Source organism: Schistocerca nitens, chromosome 6, assembly GCF_023898315.1.
Source record: "Schistocerca nitens isolate TAMUIC-IGC-003100 chromosome 6, iqSchNite1.1, whole genome shotgun sequence".
In the NCBI taxonomy this organism is placed as follows: domain Eukaryota; kingdom Metazoa; phylum Arthropoda; class Insecta; order Orthoptera; family Acrididae; genus Schistocerca; species Schistocerca nitens.
This window is the reverse complement of record NC_064619.1, coordinates 396,973,591-396,992,785: the sequence shown is the minus strand read 5'-3', so window position 1 is coordinate 396,992,785 and position 19,195 is coordinate 396,973,591. Positions and strand designations below refer to the sequence as shown.

Genomic DNA, 19,195 nt, shown 5'->3' with positions numbered 1-19,195 from the left:
TGAGGTCGAGTCTGGGTCCGACACAGAGTTTTAATCTGCCAGGAAGTTTCATATCAGTGCACACTCCCCTGCAGAGTCAAGATCGCATTCTGGATATGTTATAGTTTACGAAGTACGACACCCATGGTCGCATGCAGCTGGTGTTGCTGCAACCCTCTTTCTGATTCCGTGCATTCATGTACAAATGTGATCGGCGTGGTACAGAATAGTACGCTAAGATCCCCAAAAGATCACAGTAGCTCCTGAATTACATCCTACACCCTCTGCACTGGTTAATAAGCTTCTTGTTAGGTAAGTGCAGTCGCCGCCTTGTGTCATGTGAATAGGAGGCAAAATTATGACTCGTAGGATCAAACTACATACCTCCAGTCAGCTACTTCATGTTTCTGTGATTTTTGGGCCCATTGTAGAAGTGAAGATTTATGTGCTGCTTGTAATATCAAATGGTTCAAATGGCTCTGAGCACTATGGGAATTAACATCTGAGGTCATCAGTCTCCTAGAACTCAGAACTACTTAAACCTAACTAACCTAAGGACATACACATCCAAGCCCGAGGCAGCTTCCGAACTTGAGACCGTAGCGGTCGCGCGGTTCCAGACTGAAGCGCCTAGAACCGTTCGGCCAAACCTACCGGCGCTTCTAATATCCCATCCCCTCAATCTGTATACAACGAAGGTAAACATCAGGTAAGGAAAATGCGTGTTGCGTGCTATTATTCACCAATTTTGCACTACAATATCATTAGAAATAACAACAACAAGAAATAGTTCACCTATCACTGGTTCTGGCCTAGTGCTCGTTGTCTGGTTGTTACATGATGACCGAAACACGTTTATTCACCTTTCTCATCAGCTATTAACGCCCGACAAGCTGTCCACGACTCGATTTGAGAAGCGAATAGTTTTACAGAGCAGTTTATCAGAGAGTGGATGGCGTACTATCTTTGCACGTAAAAAGCTAAACCTAGACTCGCCGAACTGGCATATTACACCCATATTTGTAATTTTCAATTACCCGCGTGAATTATCTCGAAACAGAAGATGTGTGATTAAAATAATGCTATAACCATCATATTAATTTTGCAAAAGCATTGTTATCAGAATTCTGCCAATTGTGGTCACAGAGATTTTGTATAGTGTGGTGTCACCACCAGACACCACACTTGCTAGGTGGTAGCCTTTAAATCGGCCGCGGTCCATTAGTATACGTCGGACCCGCGTGTCGCCTCTATCAGTGATTCCAGACCTCACGCCAGCCTGCGTGACCTTAAACGCGTGCCTTTCGGGTTCCTCCTAGTGGATTGGCTGTCTTGTCAATCCACAACAAGTGGTGACGAGGCCACACCGCGTTCGTCACTATACTGCCCTGATTTAGTTGTGTAATGGCTTCGCCACAATCTACAGATGTACTGTCCGAATTTTATCGCTTACAGAATCAGCAGACGCAGGCCTTACTGCATGCCCTTGGACAGCTCGTCCAGGGTCAATGTGCAATGCAAAACGATGCGGCAGCCGCCGCTCCACCGCTCCCGCATCCACAACACGCAGTTGCACCACCTTTTCGTCCTTTTGATGCGGCACTGGAAAGCTGGACGGAGTGGTCACGCCAATTTGGATTCCATCTCGCCACCTACAGAATTCAAGGTAATGAGCGGCGTCCAAACGTACCGTGTGATAGTGAAATTATTTCCCTGACGCGACGTAGCAACTCTGTCCTACGACGGTATTTTGTCTACATTAGATGCATATTTCAAAGAATCAGTCAATGTAGTTGCAAAAAGGTATACCTTCTTTCGTACAAAACGTACGGCAGGTCAGACTAATAGGGAGTGGGTTGCAACCTTGCAAGGCCTTACTAGGGATTGTGCTTTTGAGTGTCAATGTGGACTCAATTATTCAGATACTATAGTACGTGATGCCATTGCACAGAACGTTTCTAATGTTCGTATAAGGGAACAGACTTTGAAACTAGTCAATCCCTCCCTTCAACAAGTGATAGACATATTGGATCGGCAGGACACACTTGACTTTGCTCAGGAATCATTTGAAACTTCGCCACCCGTGTGTCAGGTTAACCAGCCCGCTGGGCGAGCTGCACGGAACACTTAACAGTCCTCGCGCCCGGCCGCGCCAAAGCCGCCTGTCTCTCAGCCACGTGTACCGCGGCAGCAAGCAAATGCAGTGAAATCATGCCCGCGGTGTGTTACTACACATTCGCATGAGAATTGCCCGTCCCGCCAGGCTATTTGCTTTTTCTGTAATAAAAAAGGACATGTTCAAAGTGTTTGCCAGAAAAAGCTCAGATCGGACACTCACAACCATTCCAGGCACTTTGCTTTGCGCCGGAATTGGAATCGAACCAAGAATACTCCGGCTCATGATCCTTCGCCCATGGAAATTCATGTAGTTCATTCCACTCCGCCTAGTGCCACTCTCTCTAACAGTGACTGTGTTCGTCCCACAAAAAGTGTGCGTCGACATCGCCGGAAATGCCGGCAAGTCGCAAGTGATTCTGTACCAGTGTCAGTTCACGTTGCACGAGACAGTCGCTCTTGTCATCAACAGGACAATGAACTTTTTGTAGACTTCAACATTAACGGCAAAGTGAGACCATTCCAGCTCGATGCCGGAGCTGCAGTTTCACTGATCAATTAAGACACGTACAAACAGCTGGGCACACCTCCATTGCGTGCCGCAAATGTTAAGCTAACTACATATTCAGGTCACGGGCTCCTTGTGTTAGGACAGTGCAGCCTTCTTGCAACATACAAGGGACAAACAAAACTTGTGTCATTTTACGTCCTTCGTTCTTCTTCTGCAGTGAACTTGTTTGGTTTCGATTTATTTCAGTTGTTTAACTTGTCTATAGTAAATCAGGTCCTATCAGTGAACCAATCTGTGCCTTCAGACAGTGTTTCTCGTCTCTGTGAAGAATTTGCAGACATTTTTGCACCGGGCCTCGGTTGCGCTAAGAACTATAACGCACATTTGGAACTGAAAGTAACCGCGCAACCGAAATTTTTCAGAGCGCGCAGTGTTCCCCAAGCATTGCGTGATGAGGTCGCAAAAACATTACACGATTTGGAATCACAATGTGTCATTGAACGTGTGCAGGCATCTCTCTGGGCATCACCCTTAGTAATTTTGCAAAAACCTTCCGGAAAATTGAGACTTTGTGTGGACTTCAAGGCAACAGTGAATCCCCAACTAGTGTCTGCAACTTTTCCTTTACCCTGCCTGGAAGATCTTTTTGACAATCTGTGCCCAGGCAAATATTTTTTGAAGTTGGACCTAGCAGATGATTACTTGGAAATACCGGTGGACGAAGAATCCCAGCGCGTTTTGGGGGTTAACACCCATCTTGGTTTGTATCGATTCAAACTACTGCCATTCGGGTCTGCATCCGCCCCTGCATTGTTTCAGCAATATCTGCAAACTGTTTGTGCGTCGGTCCCTACTGCAGCAAACTATCTGGACGATATTGTGACCTCCGGAAAGAAGGAAGAAGAACATTTAGCCAATCTCAGAACATTATTTCAGGTCTTGCGACAAAATGGTCTTCGCTTGCGGAAAGAAAAATGTGTGTTCTTTGCTCGTGACTTACCCTATCTGGGACATGTATTCAATGCCCAAGGCATACATCCCAGTCCAGAGCACCTCCGTGCCATACAAGATTTGCCTTCGCCGCAGAATTTGAAGCAGCTACAGAGTGTGCTGGGAAAAATCAATTATTATCATCGCTATGTGCGCCACGCCTCTTCCCTTTCAGCTCCGCTTCATCGCTTACGCCGTAAAGGTGTTCCGTTCATCTGGACGACGGAATGCGAACGCGCCTTTCGCCAGTTGAAATCGGCGTTGCTTTCCAATACTTGCCTTACGCCATTCGATCCCCAGAAACCCCTTTTTTTGATGGTAGCCCGCATCTCGTTGTCGTGCGGTAGCGTTCTCGCTTCCCACGCCCGGGTTCCCGGGTTCGATTCCCGGCGGGGTCGGGGATTTTCTCTGCCTCGTGATGGCTGGGTGTTGTGTGCTGTCCTTAGGTTAGTTAGGTTTAAGTAGTTCTAAGTTCTAGGGGACTTATGACCACAGCAGTTGAGGCCCATAGTGCTCAGAGCCATTTGAACCGTTTTTTTGTTGATGGTAGATGCATCGGATTTCGGGATCGGTGCTGTGCTTGCGCACAAAGATGGTTCGCACGATCGCCCTATTGCCTTTGCGTCCAAATTGCTCTCGTCTGCGCAAAGACATTATTCACAGATCGAGAAAGAAGCATTGGCTCTCGTATTTGGCGTTACAAAGTTTCATGATTTCTTGTATGGTCGTCACTTTACCATCATCACAGACCACAAACCTTTGACATCGCTTTTTCATCCGACCAAGCCTGTACCTCCACGTACAGCGCAGAAATTCATTCGCTGGTCTATTTTCCTCTCGCAGTACCGCTACGATATCTTGTATCGGTCCATTGCTAAGCACAGAAACGCCAATGCGTTGTCCCATTTGCCTGTTGCTGAGGATAGAGCATTCGATTCCTCCGAACTTGCTTGCATGTTCATTGATTCGGAAACCGATGACGTGGTCGAATCGTTTCCGATTGATTTTCGTCGTGTAGCTACAGCCACAGCTGCCGACCATGTCCTGGCTACCGTTCTGCGTTTTGTTGCCACGCAATGGCCCTTGTCAAAGTCACGGATCGGGGATCCGTTGGTTCGCCGATTTTTTGCTCACAAGGAGAGACTTTTTGTACGACGTAGTGTTTTGCTGTTCCGTTCTGATAATGATCAGTCCAGGGTCGTGGTTCCACGTTCGTTACAGTCCTCTGTCTTACGGCTTCTCCACCAAGGACATTGGGGTATAGTGAGAACGAAACAACTTGCTCGCCAACACTGTACTTGTTTCGGAATCGATGCTGCGATTACGAATATGTGCTCTTCTTGCATGGCGTGTGCCGAACAACAATCCGCACCGCCGCGGAAATTCTTTGCATGGCCAAAAGCCACTTCCCCTTGGCAACGCTTACACATACATTTCGCTGGTCCATTCCGGAATGCTCGATGGTTGGTTGTGGTAGATTCATTCAGTAATTTTTCTTTTGTTGTCCGGTTGTCTTCCACGACGTCATCTGCCTCCATCCAAGCGTTATCTGCTATCTTTTGCATTGAAGGTCTGCCACAGACTATTGTTTCCGGCAATGGCCCACAATTCATGTCCGCAGAATTTCAGGCATTCTGCATGGCCAATGGTATTCAACATCTGACGTCCGCGCCGTTTTCGCCACAGTCAAACGGTGCCGCTGAACGGTTGGTCAGGACTTTCAAGTCGCAGATGTTAAAGTTGAAAGAGTCATAATCTCGGGAGGACGCGTTGTTGCTCTTTTTGTCCTCGTATCGCTCTCAGCCCCGAGATGGTCGCTCGCTGGCTGAGTTGCCCCACGGCTGCCCTCATCGAACCTTGATGTCTTTGCTACATCAGCCGCATCAGGTTCCTGTGCAGCGGCAGACACCTGCTTTTGCTCCAGGCGACGTTGTCTACTACCGCAACTATCGAGGTTCACGGCGTTGGCTGGAAGGGCGCATTCTTCGCTGCCTCGGCCGCGCTACGTATCTGGTTTTGGGGGCCTCTGGTGAGGTGCGTCGGCATCTCAATCAGCTGCGCCTCTGTCGTCGCACGGGATCTGCCGCTCCCCGTCTGCTTTCAGCGACGGTGCCGTCCGGTCAGCGCCCTGGGGACCCATCTACTGGCTCGCATCAGCCGCAGGTGTTACTGACGATACCTTCCATTTTGCCCCATGGCGACGCGCTGCCGCCGCCGCCGCCGCCGCCGCCTGTTCACCCGCCGGCGCCGCCCGCAGTGGTCGCGTCGCTGCAACCGCCGGGCGCCTCCCTGGGTCACGCGCCGCCGCTCGCTTCCCGTGTCCTCCGCCATGGAACTCTTGCCCGCTCCGGACCATATGTCGTCTTCGCCCGTCGGGTTCCCCGGCCCGATGGAGGTCGACCCTTCGGCCCCTCCTGTCTCTCAGCGGGCGCATACACCGCATGTTGGCGTGCACCCTGGAGCTGGTTTTCAGGCGTTTCCTAGCTCCCCTCGGTCCGAATGGCAGGGTGCGGGTGGCACAGCCTCGCCTGTTGTTAGGCTCCCCACCTCGTCGCTTACGTCGACATGGGGTCCTCCCCACGGCGGGCGGAAGCCTTATGCCACAACCGTCCGCCGATTTGCGGGGGAGGAATGAGGTGTCACCGCCAGACATCACACTTGCTAGGTGGTAGCCTTTAAATCGGCCGCGGTCCGTTAGTATACCTCGGACCCGCGTGTCGCCACTATCAGTGATTCCAGACCTCACGCCAGCCTGCATGAGATTAAACGCGTGCCTTTCGGCTTCCTCCTAGTAGATTGGCTCTCTTGCCAATCCACAACCTATAGTTTATGCATATCTTCCTCAGTTTTGCAAAACAACATTCAGGAATGCGAAAATTTGTTTCTCAACAATAAATTTAAAAGCAAATTATTTTTGGAAAAGAAATTGTTCACTCAAAAGTCGGAAAAATAAGATTTCATTCGAGGTGTGTCAAGGCTAATACAAAGAAGTTTCACCCATACTAAAATAGTAGGGAATAGATACCTTTACTAATATATGCTAAAAGTAAACCTTGTACATGTCTTTAACCCGAACGCACTGCTTCTATTAGTTACGTCATATGCAGCTCTAATCTTCGCGGCAGGGCTGTGACTGGCGCCTCCTACTGTTTACGTTTCCTATGTCGATTCGTTAGTGTGTCGCGAGATAAGGTCATTGGTCCAGGTGTGTATGTTGTTGGTTTAGCGAGGCCTAGAGAGAGGGTAGCCTATACGGCACGTGGGTGGGTAGATGTCGCTTATGGGGATTCCGGCTTACGGCTCGGGTCTCGAGAAGCCGCGAAGGGTTAAATCGGTCGGGGGCGAGCCTGGCCGGTTCGCTTAAGGATTGGTAGCGGCGGGCTGCGCGAAGACCTACGGGTGTCGCGTGCTACCTTGTCGGCCAGTTCCCGGCCTACTCTACAAGCTTAAGTTTTACGGCACCTAGAAGACCGCCTGTAAGGGTTGGAGGAAATAAAACACTCGTCGGAAACCTCATAGTCACGGCTCCTTCACATCCCAATGGAGTTAAATGTTGTTTTTATTTTTTGACTACTTGAAACTGTAAGGCCTTGTATGTGTTGTACGCAATTGGACCTGTTGTATTAACGCGCCTACGAATGATTGAGTGCATGATCATCAATCAATGTTACTAATCGCAATTTTCTTTCCAGGCCATACATCGTACTTGTTTACTTCAATGAAGGGAATTAAATTGTAACATAATCTGTGTGGAAGGCAAAGCAATCTTGGTACATGTATATGCTCCAGTTATTGCATCAGCAGGCGCTGATATTTTCGCTTTTGAACAACAGTAACTTTATGGAGTGTTAAACTTTTAACCTGTTTCGGTAGCCGACTGTGCCATTAGTTCACATTTTCCACTCCCTAGGCACTCTTGCGTGTAGCAGAGCGTGGTTGTGGATGCATTCTGGGTCAATAACCAAGACGTCCATGGATCGTAGTCTCGCTCTGCTACCAATTAATACCTCACAGCTAAGCTTGGGATAGATTTAAGAAAAACACGTGGGAGGTGGACCCACATATTTCGTCATTTGTTGTTTCAAGTGATACACTTTATTACGTAACAACAATTTTATCACGACATCTAAAAAAACACATTAAATGAATCAGAATTCTCATAAGCAAAACTTGAACAGGCGCAATTACTTAAAAATATTTTTAACTATTATACGTTTAAGAGTAGAGCTTGAAAAATGAAGTATACAGTTCATAAAAACAAGTAAAGGTCATACCAACTGGTCGTGGCTGCAAGTGGGATCAACAAACAGTTTTATCAACCAAATTAATTTCAATGACAGCCATTAAATGTACTAACGTTAGCGAACCTAAGATAACCTTTACAAAATCGGGTAACATTCATCCGAACACAGGAAGGATCACAAGTCCCCCCATTGACTGTACCTGTAGGAAGGCCGCTTAGCAATGGTATAGGACTAAATCAAAACAACTCTGAAGCAATAAAATACAGAATCCCTCAAAACAGGCAAACTACAAAGGTATAAAATTTAAATGTCGCAACCTGTAATCTCGAACCTAACATTGAGAATGACCTTTCAGAAATACACAATTGCCCGAAATTCAAGATAAGTTTGGAGTACATCCAACTGAAATTTACTTCCAACTAGTACAAAGCAGCAGAAATGTTGACAATAACATTTAGTAAATGTACGGATACCCAAACTTCAATGTAAGCTGAGAGCCATAACAGACGGCTATCACATACAACAAGGAACCAGTAGCCAAATGTCACAATAAGTGCCGTTAGCTAACGACTGTGGACCAAGGTAGGGTTCGACAGTTTACATTAATAAGGAACAGGTTTTAAACTTAACGTGCTGAGAAGTAGTAATAAGAGTGCAACGCCGGCCGAAGTGGCCGTGCGGTTAAAGGCGCTGCAGTCTGGAACCGCAAGACTGCTACGGTCGCAGGTTCGAATCCTGCCTCGGGCATGGATGTTTGTGATGTCCTTAGGTTAGTTAGGTTTAACTAGTTCTAAGTTCTAGGGGACTAATGACCTCAGCAGTTGAGTCCCATAGTGCTCAGAACCATTTGAACCAGAGTGCAACGTTTAAACGAGTAGTTAAAGACGTATAATGCGGAGGAATCTCATGCTTGGCAAACAGGCTTATACCTCCTGACCTTATTAAATTCTCCAAATACAGCAGACCACTGGTTCCCGCTTAATCGGTGACACTCTGGCGTAGCACGCGTCAGATAATTAACTTTACGTAAATTCAGCCACCACGATGCAACTGATAAGGGCACCAGATCGCCTGCCAACGCAGACGCCGGTCAAATGGTTCAAATGGCTCTGAGCACTATGAGACTTAACATCTGAGGTCATCGGTCCCCTATAACTTAGAACTACTAAAACCTAACTAACCTAAGGACATCACACACACCCGTGCCCGATTGAGGATTCGAAACTGCGACCGTAGCGGTCCCGCGGTTCCGGACTGTAGCGCCTAGAACCGCTTGGTCAAATCGGCCGGCCCAGACGTCGTGTGAGGACGAAGTACCGCTCCGGCAGACAGCAAGTATGCTTCTGCTCCGCGCCCAGGGAACAATAAAGCGCCGTTTGCCGCCAAAGCTACCGTGCCAACACACATCGAAAGGGAACAGTAATCTGCCCAAATAAGGCTACACATAAGAGTGCCTAAAGAGCAGAAAACGTGAATTAATGGCACAAGCGGCTACTGATACAGGTTACAAGTTTAACACCAATTAAAAATACTACTATTCAGAAGCGAAAATATCAGCGCCTGCTGACGCAATAACTCAAGCATACACATGTATCAAGATTGCCTTGCCTCCCACACAGATTATGCCACAATTTAATTCCCTTCATGGAAGTTATAACAGGGGATACTCGTACACTTGTACGGCATATGGCCTGGAAAAAAAAATTCGGATTAGTAACACTGACCGATGATCATGCGCTCAGTCATTCGTAGACGCGTTAATATAACAGGTCCAATTCGATAAAACACAGACATGGTCTTACAAAATCAAGTACTTTAAAATAAGAATAAAACACCTAACACTACTCAGATGTGAAGGAACCGTGACTAGGAGGTTTCCAGCCAGGGTATGGCTATAACGGGTTGTCGTCGAATTGCCGTAAAATTTAAGCTCCCAGAGCAGGCCGGAAACTTGCCGACCATGATGCACGCGACGTCCGTCAGTCTTCCAACAGCCCGCCGCTACCAATCCTTAACCGATTCGGCCAGGCTTGCCCCCGACCGATTTAACCTTTCGCTGCAGCTGGAGACCCGCGCCGGACAGCCGGAGTCCCCAAAAGCAACATGTGCCGTCTAGCCCACTCAGCTTTAGGCCCCGCCAAACCAACAACACACACACCTCGACCAAAGATCTTAGCCTGCCACACACGATCGAATCGATACCGGCAACCCAAGTAGTTGGTGGCGCCAGTAGAATTTCTTGTCACCAAGCTTAGAATTGTCACGGATCATATGCTCACATATATCGCATAATTCTGATATTAGTTCGTATCGAGAACTTTTATGAACATTGGTATCGACTACTGCACTAACGGAAATTTACCTATCCCCATCGCAGTTACGAACTTTTCATGCTGCGAGCAGCGTCTGCTTGCAAGGTACCAGACTTCAAATGTTAATTGTATACGTTTCGCTTCCAAAGTTCATCGGCCCATTAAGGACTCGCGGATTTTTTCAGCCGAATTTCCCAGCAGGCTGGGGGTGGGGCAAGGGAATCCCATCTGTTGCGGCACTTCGTCGTGCTCGCGGGGGCGCTAAACGATATTAGGTAGATGTACCAGCTTATTTGGCTCTTCATTGTATAAATACAGCCCGAGAGGCAGTTGAATACACATTTGGCACCAAGCTATCCTGTCAGCATCAGTCAAATGCCGACGACGTCAGAGCTAGGCAACTACCAATCGCATGTTTTCGGTAAAAGTAGGAAGAGAACTCGCAAGGCCTTTACACTATCCGGGATCGCTTATATTTCATGGTAGTAACTGTTTGTGTGCTGCCCGTAGTGTTGACAAAACCACGTGGCAAGTTGCGAGATTACTTTCCACTTTTGAGGACAGCAATTAAGTTTGGTGATTACAAGTCAGGGCGATAGACCATTTTACTTGGAACTTACCGAAGAGGTCGCCTATGAACTGCTAATAGTGCTGTTTCTGATAGGGAAATTATTGTTATTTTCATTAATGCTATTACTTTTATGTGCGAACATTCACTGCATACATTAATCAATTAAAACTCTAAACTTTTATTTATAGTGATAGTCCACTGATCCTGCTGAGTAAATAGCAAGTAGAAACATTTTCTTTCAGTGAGTGCGAAGAGTAATGTGGACTTACAGGCTGGAAATTATAGCCAGTATATTCTCCATCGCTTTATGGCTGGCAGCAAAAATATTTTTCATGGTCTTGTAAACGGCGAAGCTCTTTATACACTAATTTACCAACCGCCCCATCCATGTGGTGTCTCGGAGCTTTGGCTGTTTTGCGACAATTCCGCACGATTTGGAGACAGTGAAACCCAACCAAACAATATCGCTGCAACTCTTTAATCTAGTTGTAATCCCTCGGCAGTGTGCCACAGATTAAACCTTCCTTAACGAATTAAATAGTACCTGATAACTGTTTTCTTTGGGCGTCACATTCTCCATGTTACTGGAGTCCACGGTTTATCCCTCGATCCTTTACAGAACACCATGGCGGTAACTAACTCCGACATTATGGAAACAATTATTGAAAGGTCAAACCAAAGGACATATGGATTAGACGAGTGAAAGTAAAAAGTTTTCTGCTGCTACTTTCATATCTTGCTGTCTCATATTACTGAGATCTCTAGCTTCCGTCTATCTACTTCGCTTTCCCCTTCGGAAAGCTGCTGCCATGGAAACATGGCGCTGAAGTCTTCCAGAATGTCCATCTTCATGCCCATCTGATGTAAGAGAGGGAGGCTGTCTGGATCAGGACTGGGTTCTCTGTCGATGGTGGGGGATATGGACAGCAGCAGAGGCTGGTCCTGGTGAAGACAAAACAACGCTTTATTATTTCTCTACCAATTTATACAGTTCAGGCAGTCTTCTAGTGGTGCTCCCTTCTCTAATGCGGTCCGGAGTTCCCCCGTAATACTCCGGTGTCGCAGCTGCAGCAGTTGCTGTTGTCACGGGCGACCACCAGGTATTCTCTAATGCTGAAATCGCGTCGTTCCAGTGGCACAGAGACAGCGTTGCCTGGAGTCAAGTCTGGACCGACGGTGAGGAGCAGACGCTGGGGGATGGCGTGGTGTTGCCTGTCCAGGTTGGGCAGACAGGCAGTAGTCCCTTTGCGGTCCGGTGGCGGTAGAGTGCACTGCGGGGATTTCCAGCTGACGCCGCGTGTTGCCCTTCCGTACCCGAACGTGACGTACTTGGCTGGCTAGCGCTTAAAAGCTGTTTCCAGCGCCGAATTCGCGGAAGGGCTGCGTTTGTGTGCCACGGCGAACCATCTGGATCAGGACAATGACCGGTACTCTAACATTCTGCGTGGTGTCTGTTTGTTCTAAGTCGTGTCTCCGTACCACTTTCGCGCAACAACGCTCTGAGCGTGTTTTTTAGGGAATTGACTAGTTTGAACCTGAGGCCTGTTGCTGGTAAGGAGACGCCAGACCACACACGACATGTAGAGTTGAGAAGAGTTCAGTGAGTCTAGCGATGATATAATCAAATACGTAACGATTTCAGCGTCAGCTCCACTGCACTCCCTGTAAAAGAATCTTAATACTAACTAAATTTAGTGGAAGGGGTTCAAGGCTTTCCTATTTTTAGTTAGCTGGTAAAATAACGTCGACAAAGCAGTGAAGTTTAACATTGGAATTTTTATTCTACTCACAAAACATTTTTTATAAATGGTACAATAGATAAAAGGAAATATTTTCATAAAGGAAGATAAAAACCATCAGCGTTCAACAGAAATGTGAACGAGTATTCCCTGAATGGGCTTCCAAGTTCTATATTGATTGAAGGATGACCTATGCCATATCACATCTATAATTTAGGTTTAAATTAAGTTTCATAAAAGAGAAAACTATTAAAAATGGTCTACAGTGACCCTCAATTATCTTTAATTACTTATTTAACTTGTCATTAATTCCAGTGGCTGATGTGGCTTTTCAATAATTATATAACAGAAAAATCATTGCGTTTCAGATTTTAACTTCAAGTAGCAAATGTGAATACTACAAAGTTTAATTGACGATCGACACTGGTATTACGCAAAAAGGGGACTTCTGCTGTTCTGAGTGAAGCCTTACGCCGTCTTATGTGGCATCGCGTGCCTTCATTACCTTGTCTGTAGTTTGGCAGCGTCAGGGGCGGCTGGCAGCGCAGCTCCACACACCTCGCCATCTCAAAAAAATGGTTGAAATGGCTCTGAGCACTATGGGACTCAACATCTTAGGTCATAAGTCCCCTAGAACTTAGAAGTACTTAAAACTAACTAACTTAAGGACATCACACACACCCATGCCCGAGGCAGGATTCGAACCTACGACCGTAGCAGTCCCGCGGTTCCGGACTGCAGCGCCAGAACCGCTAGACCACCGCGGCCGGCCCTCGCCATCTCGGTAGCAACTCTCTCGACCTAATCCTTACTACTGTTTACCGAAGTTGGTTTAAGAAAAAGGTATATGGCTATGTTTTCAACTGACCAATCAGCGTCTCAATGTTAATGCTAAGCTCCGCTTACAAAATTTCTGTCTATGTAATGAGAAACGTTGTACTTTTCTTGGTGGGGCAATGTTTTTAATGTTTGCTACGTAACAGAGACGTGTATATTCTCACGCTAAAACTTGCAACTGGTGTGGCCCATTTAGTGTTATCGTACGATCTATAGTGTTCTTCTGGAGTGCTCTATCTTTTAACATGGGCTGGGGGATGGACCTCTTGGTGGTCGGCCGGAGATGCTGGTGTCCCATTGTCCTACTCTTATCGTAGGGCCTTCTAGCCTACATGGCTCTGGTCTTGGCTTCCGTTCTTGTTTCTCTCCTCGGAACTGCGTCTGTTTCACGGTGGGAAGGTATGACATGTATTTAGACTTTCTTGTGTTAGTCTGTGGTATTCCATTTGCTCACTCGTTGACCGTAGTACGTTGGTTAATTTAATGTCAGGATTTATTCGGAACTATGTGACAGGTTGCCGGATTTGCTACCATGTCAGGGTTTTCATGGAAGGTGTTGGATTTGCCTGACACCTTACAGTACCTTGCGTAATCGTCGACGACGCTGAAGTCAATCTAGACGGAATGGCTTCACGAAGGCTGGCCCCAGTGACTTGACACCCGGGACAGTGTCACAGAAGTCTTGCTGCCGCTGAGGGATGCTGATCAAGCAGGCGCGACGGCCGGCTGTAGTTAATGTCCGTCACTTATGGCCCGATTCGGCACTTGTGGTCCGACGACATGGGAGCCAATTGCGCAGTCAATGACCAGATCGGCTTTCTGGTTGCGGCCTCATGGAAGTCCTGAGCTCTGACTTCCACTTCAATTTTTCCCACTGTTTAGTTCCGTTATACTACATACAGTTCAAAACTAGAAAAGGACATAAATTAGTTGTATAATGTGATGCTTTTTCAGCCGGCCGCTGTGGCCGAGCGATTCTAGGCACTTCAGTCCGGAACCGCGCTGCTGCTACGGTCGCAGGTTCGAATCCTGCCTCGGGCATGGATGTGTGTGATGTCCTTAGTTAGGTTGAAGTAGTTTTAGGTCTAGGGAACTGATGACCTCAGATGTTAAGTCCCATAGTGCTTAGAGCCATTTTTTTGATGGTTTTTTTAGGGTTGTGACTACCTAGTGTTGTTTCTTAATATTTCACCACCTTAAGTCGCTCCATAGACCCGATTAAAGATTGGTAAGCACAGTGAAGAATCACTTTTAATGGAGTCGATAAATGTCGGTGATGTCTGCATTGGGGTACGGTAGAGAGGCTACGGCTGCTGTTACATTTCTGTTCACAGCATTACACAGCAGTTAATCGCAGGTACAGGGGCGCAGCTTGTTTGCAGCCGGCAAGCAGTGTTAGGCCCGGGCAGGCGGCCGTCTGTCAGCTTTGCCGCAACCGGTGTCCGCTAATTGGACGCGCCTGTAGGCGCCTGAGCAGTGTGACGTGTCGCGTCAGTCGCCGACTGGCCGCCGCGGTCAACCTCTGGCGCCCCCCCCCCCCCCCCACCTTCCCGCTCCCCCCCCACCACCCGGTACGACCACCACAGCCACAAGGCGAGACTCGTCAAGCCACTTGCAGCCTTCTGGCTTTGGTGCGCCGTGTCACAGGCATCACTTGGTTTGTACAAACGTGTATCAGAGCGACTCTCACACACGTACTACCGTTTGTGACGAATAGCGGATTAATGTTCTGACAGCTGTGTGTTTACTTTTAATGCGTGGCTGTCATCTATACTACTATATAAAGACAAGTTGTTGTTTAACGTTGTTACCAAAATTCTCGGAAACTTCTCATAAGGTATTCTTAAAACTTTAACACGATGGTGGTGTAAGTATTCTTACAGACATGAAACGTTGTTAGCAAAATTCTCCAAATTTCTTGACCAATTTAATCCTAAATTCTACACAATACTCTAACAAAGATTTGGATGCACATAGGCTATGCATTTTTAATATATATATATATATATATATATATATATATATAACGTAAATATGTGTATAATATATAATGCGATTCAAAAGTAACTATACAAACTTCGTGGGTGTAATGTACGCACCAGAATAAGAGTAAAATTTTAAATAACACGGTATTTTGTCATTTCCGAGATGTGGAGTAGAGCAGGGATCACATGTGCAACACAAACAACAACAATCAATTCTTCTCAGAAAGCAAACACACGAAGGGACACGAAATTCAACGTAAGTATGTACCGTACAGGTACCGCAGAACATGTTCAAAATGACGTTTGTGTAGACGAAGACAGTGACGTGATCTACGTATTGCGGTCTCGACGCCTCGGAGTATTGAAGGCTCCATTCATTTCGTTTTACAAAGCTGCACAGATACACCCAGTTCGCCACTGTAGCTGTGCTACATTCTCATCTACAACACCATACATGAGCTCCTTCAGACGACCCCAACGGTAAAAGCCAAGCAGGTTGAGATACGGAGTTCTCCCGGGCCGAGCAATCGGTCCCTCATGATCTGTCCAAGTGTCGTGAAAAGCACCTCTGAGATATTCTCTGGGCTCCCCGATGAATAGTGTAGGAGCATCGTCGACAAAGCTACAAAAGCCGATATGCAGACTAACACGACATGCCAAATGCCTGCAGTGGCCCATGATGTAATGTCTACAACAAATAACATGCTACATCACAAATTGGAAATAAATCAAAATCAGACAAAACTTTATTGCGCATTTTACTCTTATTTCGATGCATACATTACACCCACGAAATGTGTGCAGCTACTTTTGAATCACACTATATGACAGGGAAAGGTAGTTAGCGTAAATCTTAAAAAGTTCTCCAGTAAAAACACAGACAGAAATAGGCTGTATTTGTTTTAAAACCACGACCTACAGCTTTTCCGTGAAAACTGCCAGAAGGAAGATATTGTGCTCTGCTGTGAGAATTAGCGGTTTCGTTCTCTCTCTGACAGTCATTTTTAACTACGTAAATAGGCATGTAAACCATTAGATACATTGTTTCTCACGTGTATATTCTTTCCATTGATGTACAATTTTATACAAAAATTGTATGCAAAACAATGTGATGTTATGTTTGCTTCCCCGCCGTAGGTTTTCCAGAAAACAGGACAATGTAGTAGTGCCTTATTGGCTTGTGATTTAGTTATCCGATCAACCGTCTAATGTGCACCGTTATTCTGTAACATCACAGCTCAATATTTTCTGTTCACGCGTCTGTACTCTATATCGTCAATGTCCCACTTCTCTACAAGGCTAGAATCATACAGGAAAGACTTCCTAGCTCTCGAATACGTATTCGACGGTAACGAATTTCTCATGCACAAAATGTTAATGTATCGTTTATTTTTCAGTCTCAGTTGTGCAATTTTTTACACTGCGACAAGTTTCGGTGTCCCAGGAACATCTTAAGATCTAAAACCATAGTAAAACTAAATATGTTCCGTCCATTATTTAAAAAAATACAGAAGTGGCAGTTGTTGAAAAAAGTGATAGTACCCTTGAAATGATAGCACAGCGGGTGGGGGGAATGGTAGGGTGGTGTTACAAAAAAACACGTACCAACATAACAACGAACATATACTTTGCTCTCAACACAATGTTCATAACGCACGATCTGCCAAATACCTAATACATTTACATAAACTTCAATCAACACTTTCACACAAGTTAAGATCTTAACAGATTACACTTAAAAAAATTCAAAATGTTCCTTGCTATATACTTCTTTCTTCTTTTGTATTAAACTGGAGGACACTCTCCATTAAAGCAGAAATTCAAATTTTACATTGTGTCTCAACTATATATGTGCAGTGATAAAAACTGAGTTTACATGGAAGCTTAAATCCTCAAACAACCGAAAGTAAAGTAATAACCCCCAATATGTCACAAAACATTCAAGGGCTGCCTCACGCCACAGTATACAGCCGCTGTCTCTCAGAATAAGGTGATATTACTCCAACATTTTCTCAGAAATCCGTATAATAACAGGCACGGATCAAGCAGATCATTATAAGCATTAAAATATGTTACCTTAATTGTCATCATCGAGGCAGACAATGTCAATTAACAGTACCACCATGGAACTAACTACAGGTCTTTAGCACTGCGTCATACAATTATAATTCAGTTAAGCTTCAACTAGAACGCTGAATATTAGAAGCATAAGACTACTTGGAAATACAATATACTTACCAAGCCTGACGCGTCACAAATTTTGGAATTTCATGTGGACAACATTATACCGTCCGAACAACATTTGTGTTAAGGAACGTAAGTTCATCAAGGCAGATATATACATATAACCTATTCCATATAGCCTAAGCAGGCTGGTCAAATGAATTACGGAAACGGAATCAGTTATCTTGACAAAGTCATACGAACAACTAACCGAGTTTATAGAATCTTTTTTTTGAAAAGAAATCTTGCCCCTTAGCCCACATGGACAGTAAAATACAATGATTCCAGTGGCTCGTACTAGTACGGCGGGCTGCGGGAATACGTCTCCACGAAACTCGCGCCAACTTTTACATGTCTATAAACCGACGTATGGAAGCTTTCCAAAACCTTACATACGTGAAACAGGCAGCACATTTGAAATAAGTCTGAAGCCCATGTTGTACTGCATAATAAAGCTCGCAAGACAGCGTTTGGTGAACACCTTCTAACATCAAGACGCCCTGTTGGAACCATTGATAGGCATTCGGAAATGCTCCACAATAAACTTGTCACCTTGTGACAGGATTGGAAGGAGCTGAAATTTCTGCACACCGTTAACAAGAGTCTGATGACATTTTAAATCAGTAGAGTGACTGCATTAACAGGCCACTGTTTTAGATACTTGTAAGTCCTCCTCTGATTTTCGAGCTCGACACAACGCTCGTATGAACAACAGCTCCTCTCACCATAAGAGGTAACGGCGGCGCATCGGCTCACACACCGTCCTGGCAGCAAACCGGCTCAGGGTGCAGACTGGCTGCTGCCATACGCACAGTAAAACCTGTGCGTTGTGCAGTGTTAGTAAGAAGAAGCATAAGCTATTACCTATGACGGTTATAACCTGTTCTCTGTAACCGTAGTGGCCTCACATAGTTTCACTTTTATAATTTTATTGTTTATAACTTTTATAATTTTATACTTCCAGTGTTGACACATTTAAAATCTTAATCCATTTAACTACATTTTATGAATTCACATAGGCCCACTTTTATAATTTTGTTATCCTACACGTTTTATATTTTATGTTGCCATATTCTACACTCTTAATATCTTCGTGACAATTTTTGCATAATTTTACTTTTTATAATTTTAGCATAAATTTTGAGGTGTTTGCACGGGTTTCTACAATGTTTTACAGAATGTAAAACAGTTACGATCACTCCCACCAACATTTGCGGCCACCACCACCCCTATCTGCTTTCTCTCTATTTTCCACTTTCTTCGTCTCTCTCCCTCCTACCATCAGTCACTTATTTAAACATCGATCATAATTGTGTACTACAGGGTACTGATGGGTAGCTCCGAAACAGACACGACAAATTGCTCACAAAGTTAGGTAGGAAAAGTAATCAATTACTTGCCACAAATTTCAATTTTTTAAAATTAAGATGCAGTATGCGAGGTGTGACAGTAAAGTTATGAGACTAATGTGAAAAAAAAATTTGCTTTCCGTTTTATTCAAGATTAGTGTTGTTTCCTTCAAAGTGGTAGTCCTGAAATTTGTATTGATGTTAAAAATGGCTGTACTGAAAGAGCAGTATGGAATGGCGCATTATCGTGATGCAGAACCCAATTATCAGCAATTTTGGCATGGACACGAAGAACTCTTTTACGTAGGCTTTCTAAAATTTCTTTGCAGTAATATTGGTT

General features: G+C 45.4%; 1 protein-coding gene across 1 annotated transcript in view; it reads right to left on the bottom strand.

The window, feature by feature from the left end:
- The window catches only part of LOC126263377 (uncharacterized), a 292,477-nt gene extending 279,450 nt beyond the window's left edge, over window positions 1–13,027 (bottom strand). The window contains exon 1 of the mRNA XM_049960469.1: window positions 12,967–13,027. Within this exon, the coding sequence (XP_049816426.1) occupies window positions 12,967–13,027 (61 nt within the window). The remainder of the gene's footprint in view (window positions 1–12,966) is intronic.
- Window positions 13,028–19,195: the final 6,168 nt, after the last annotated feature.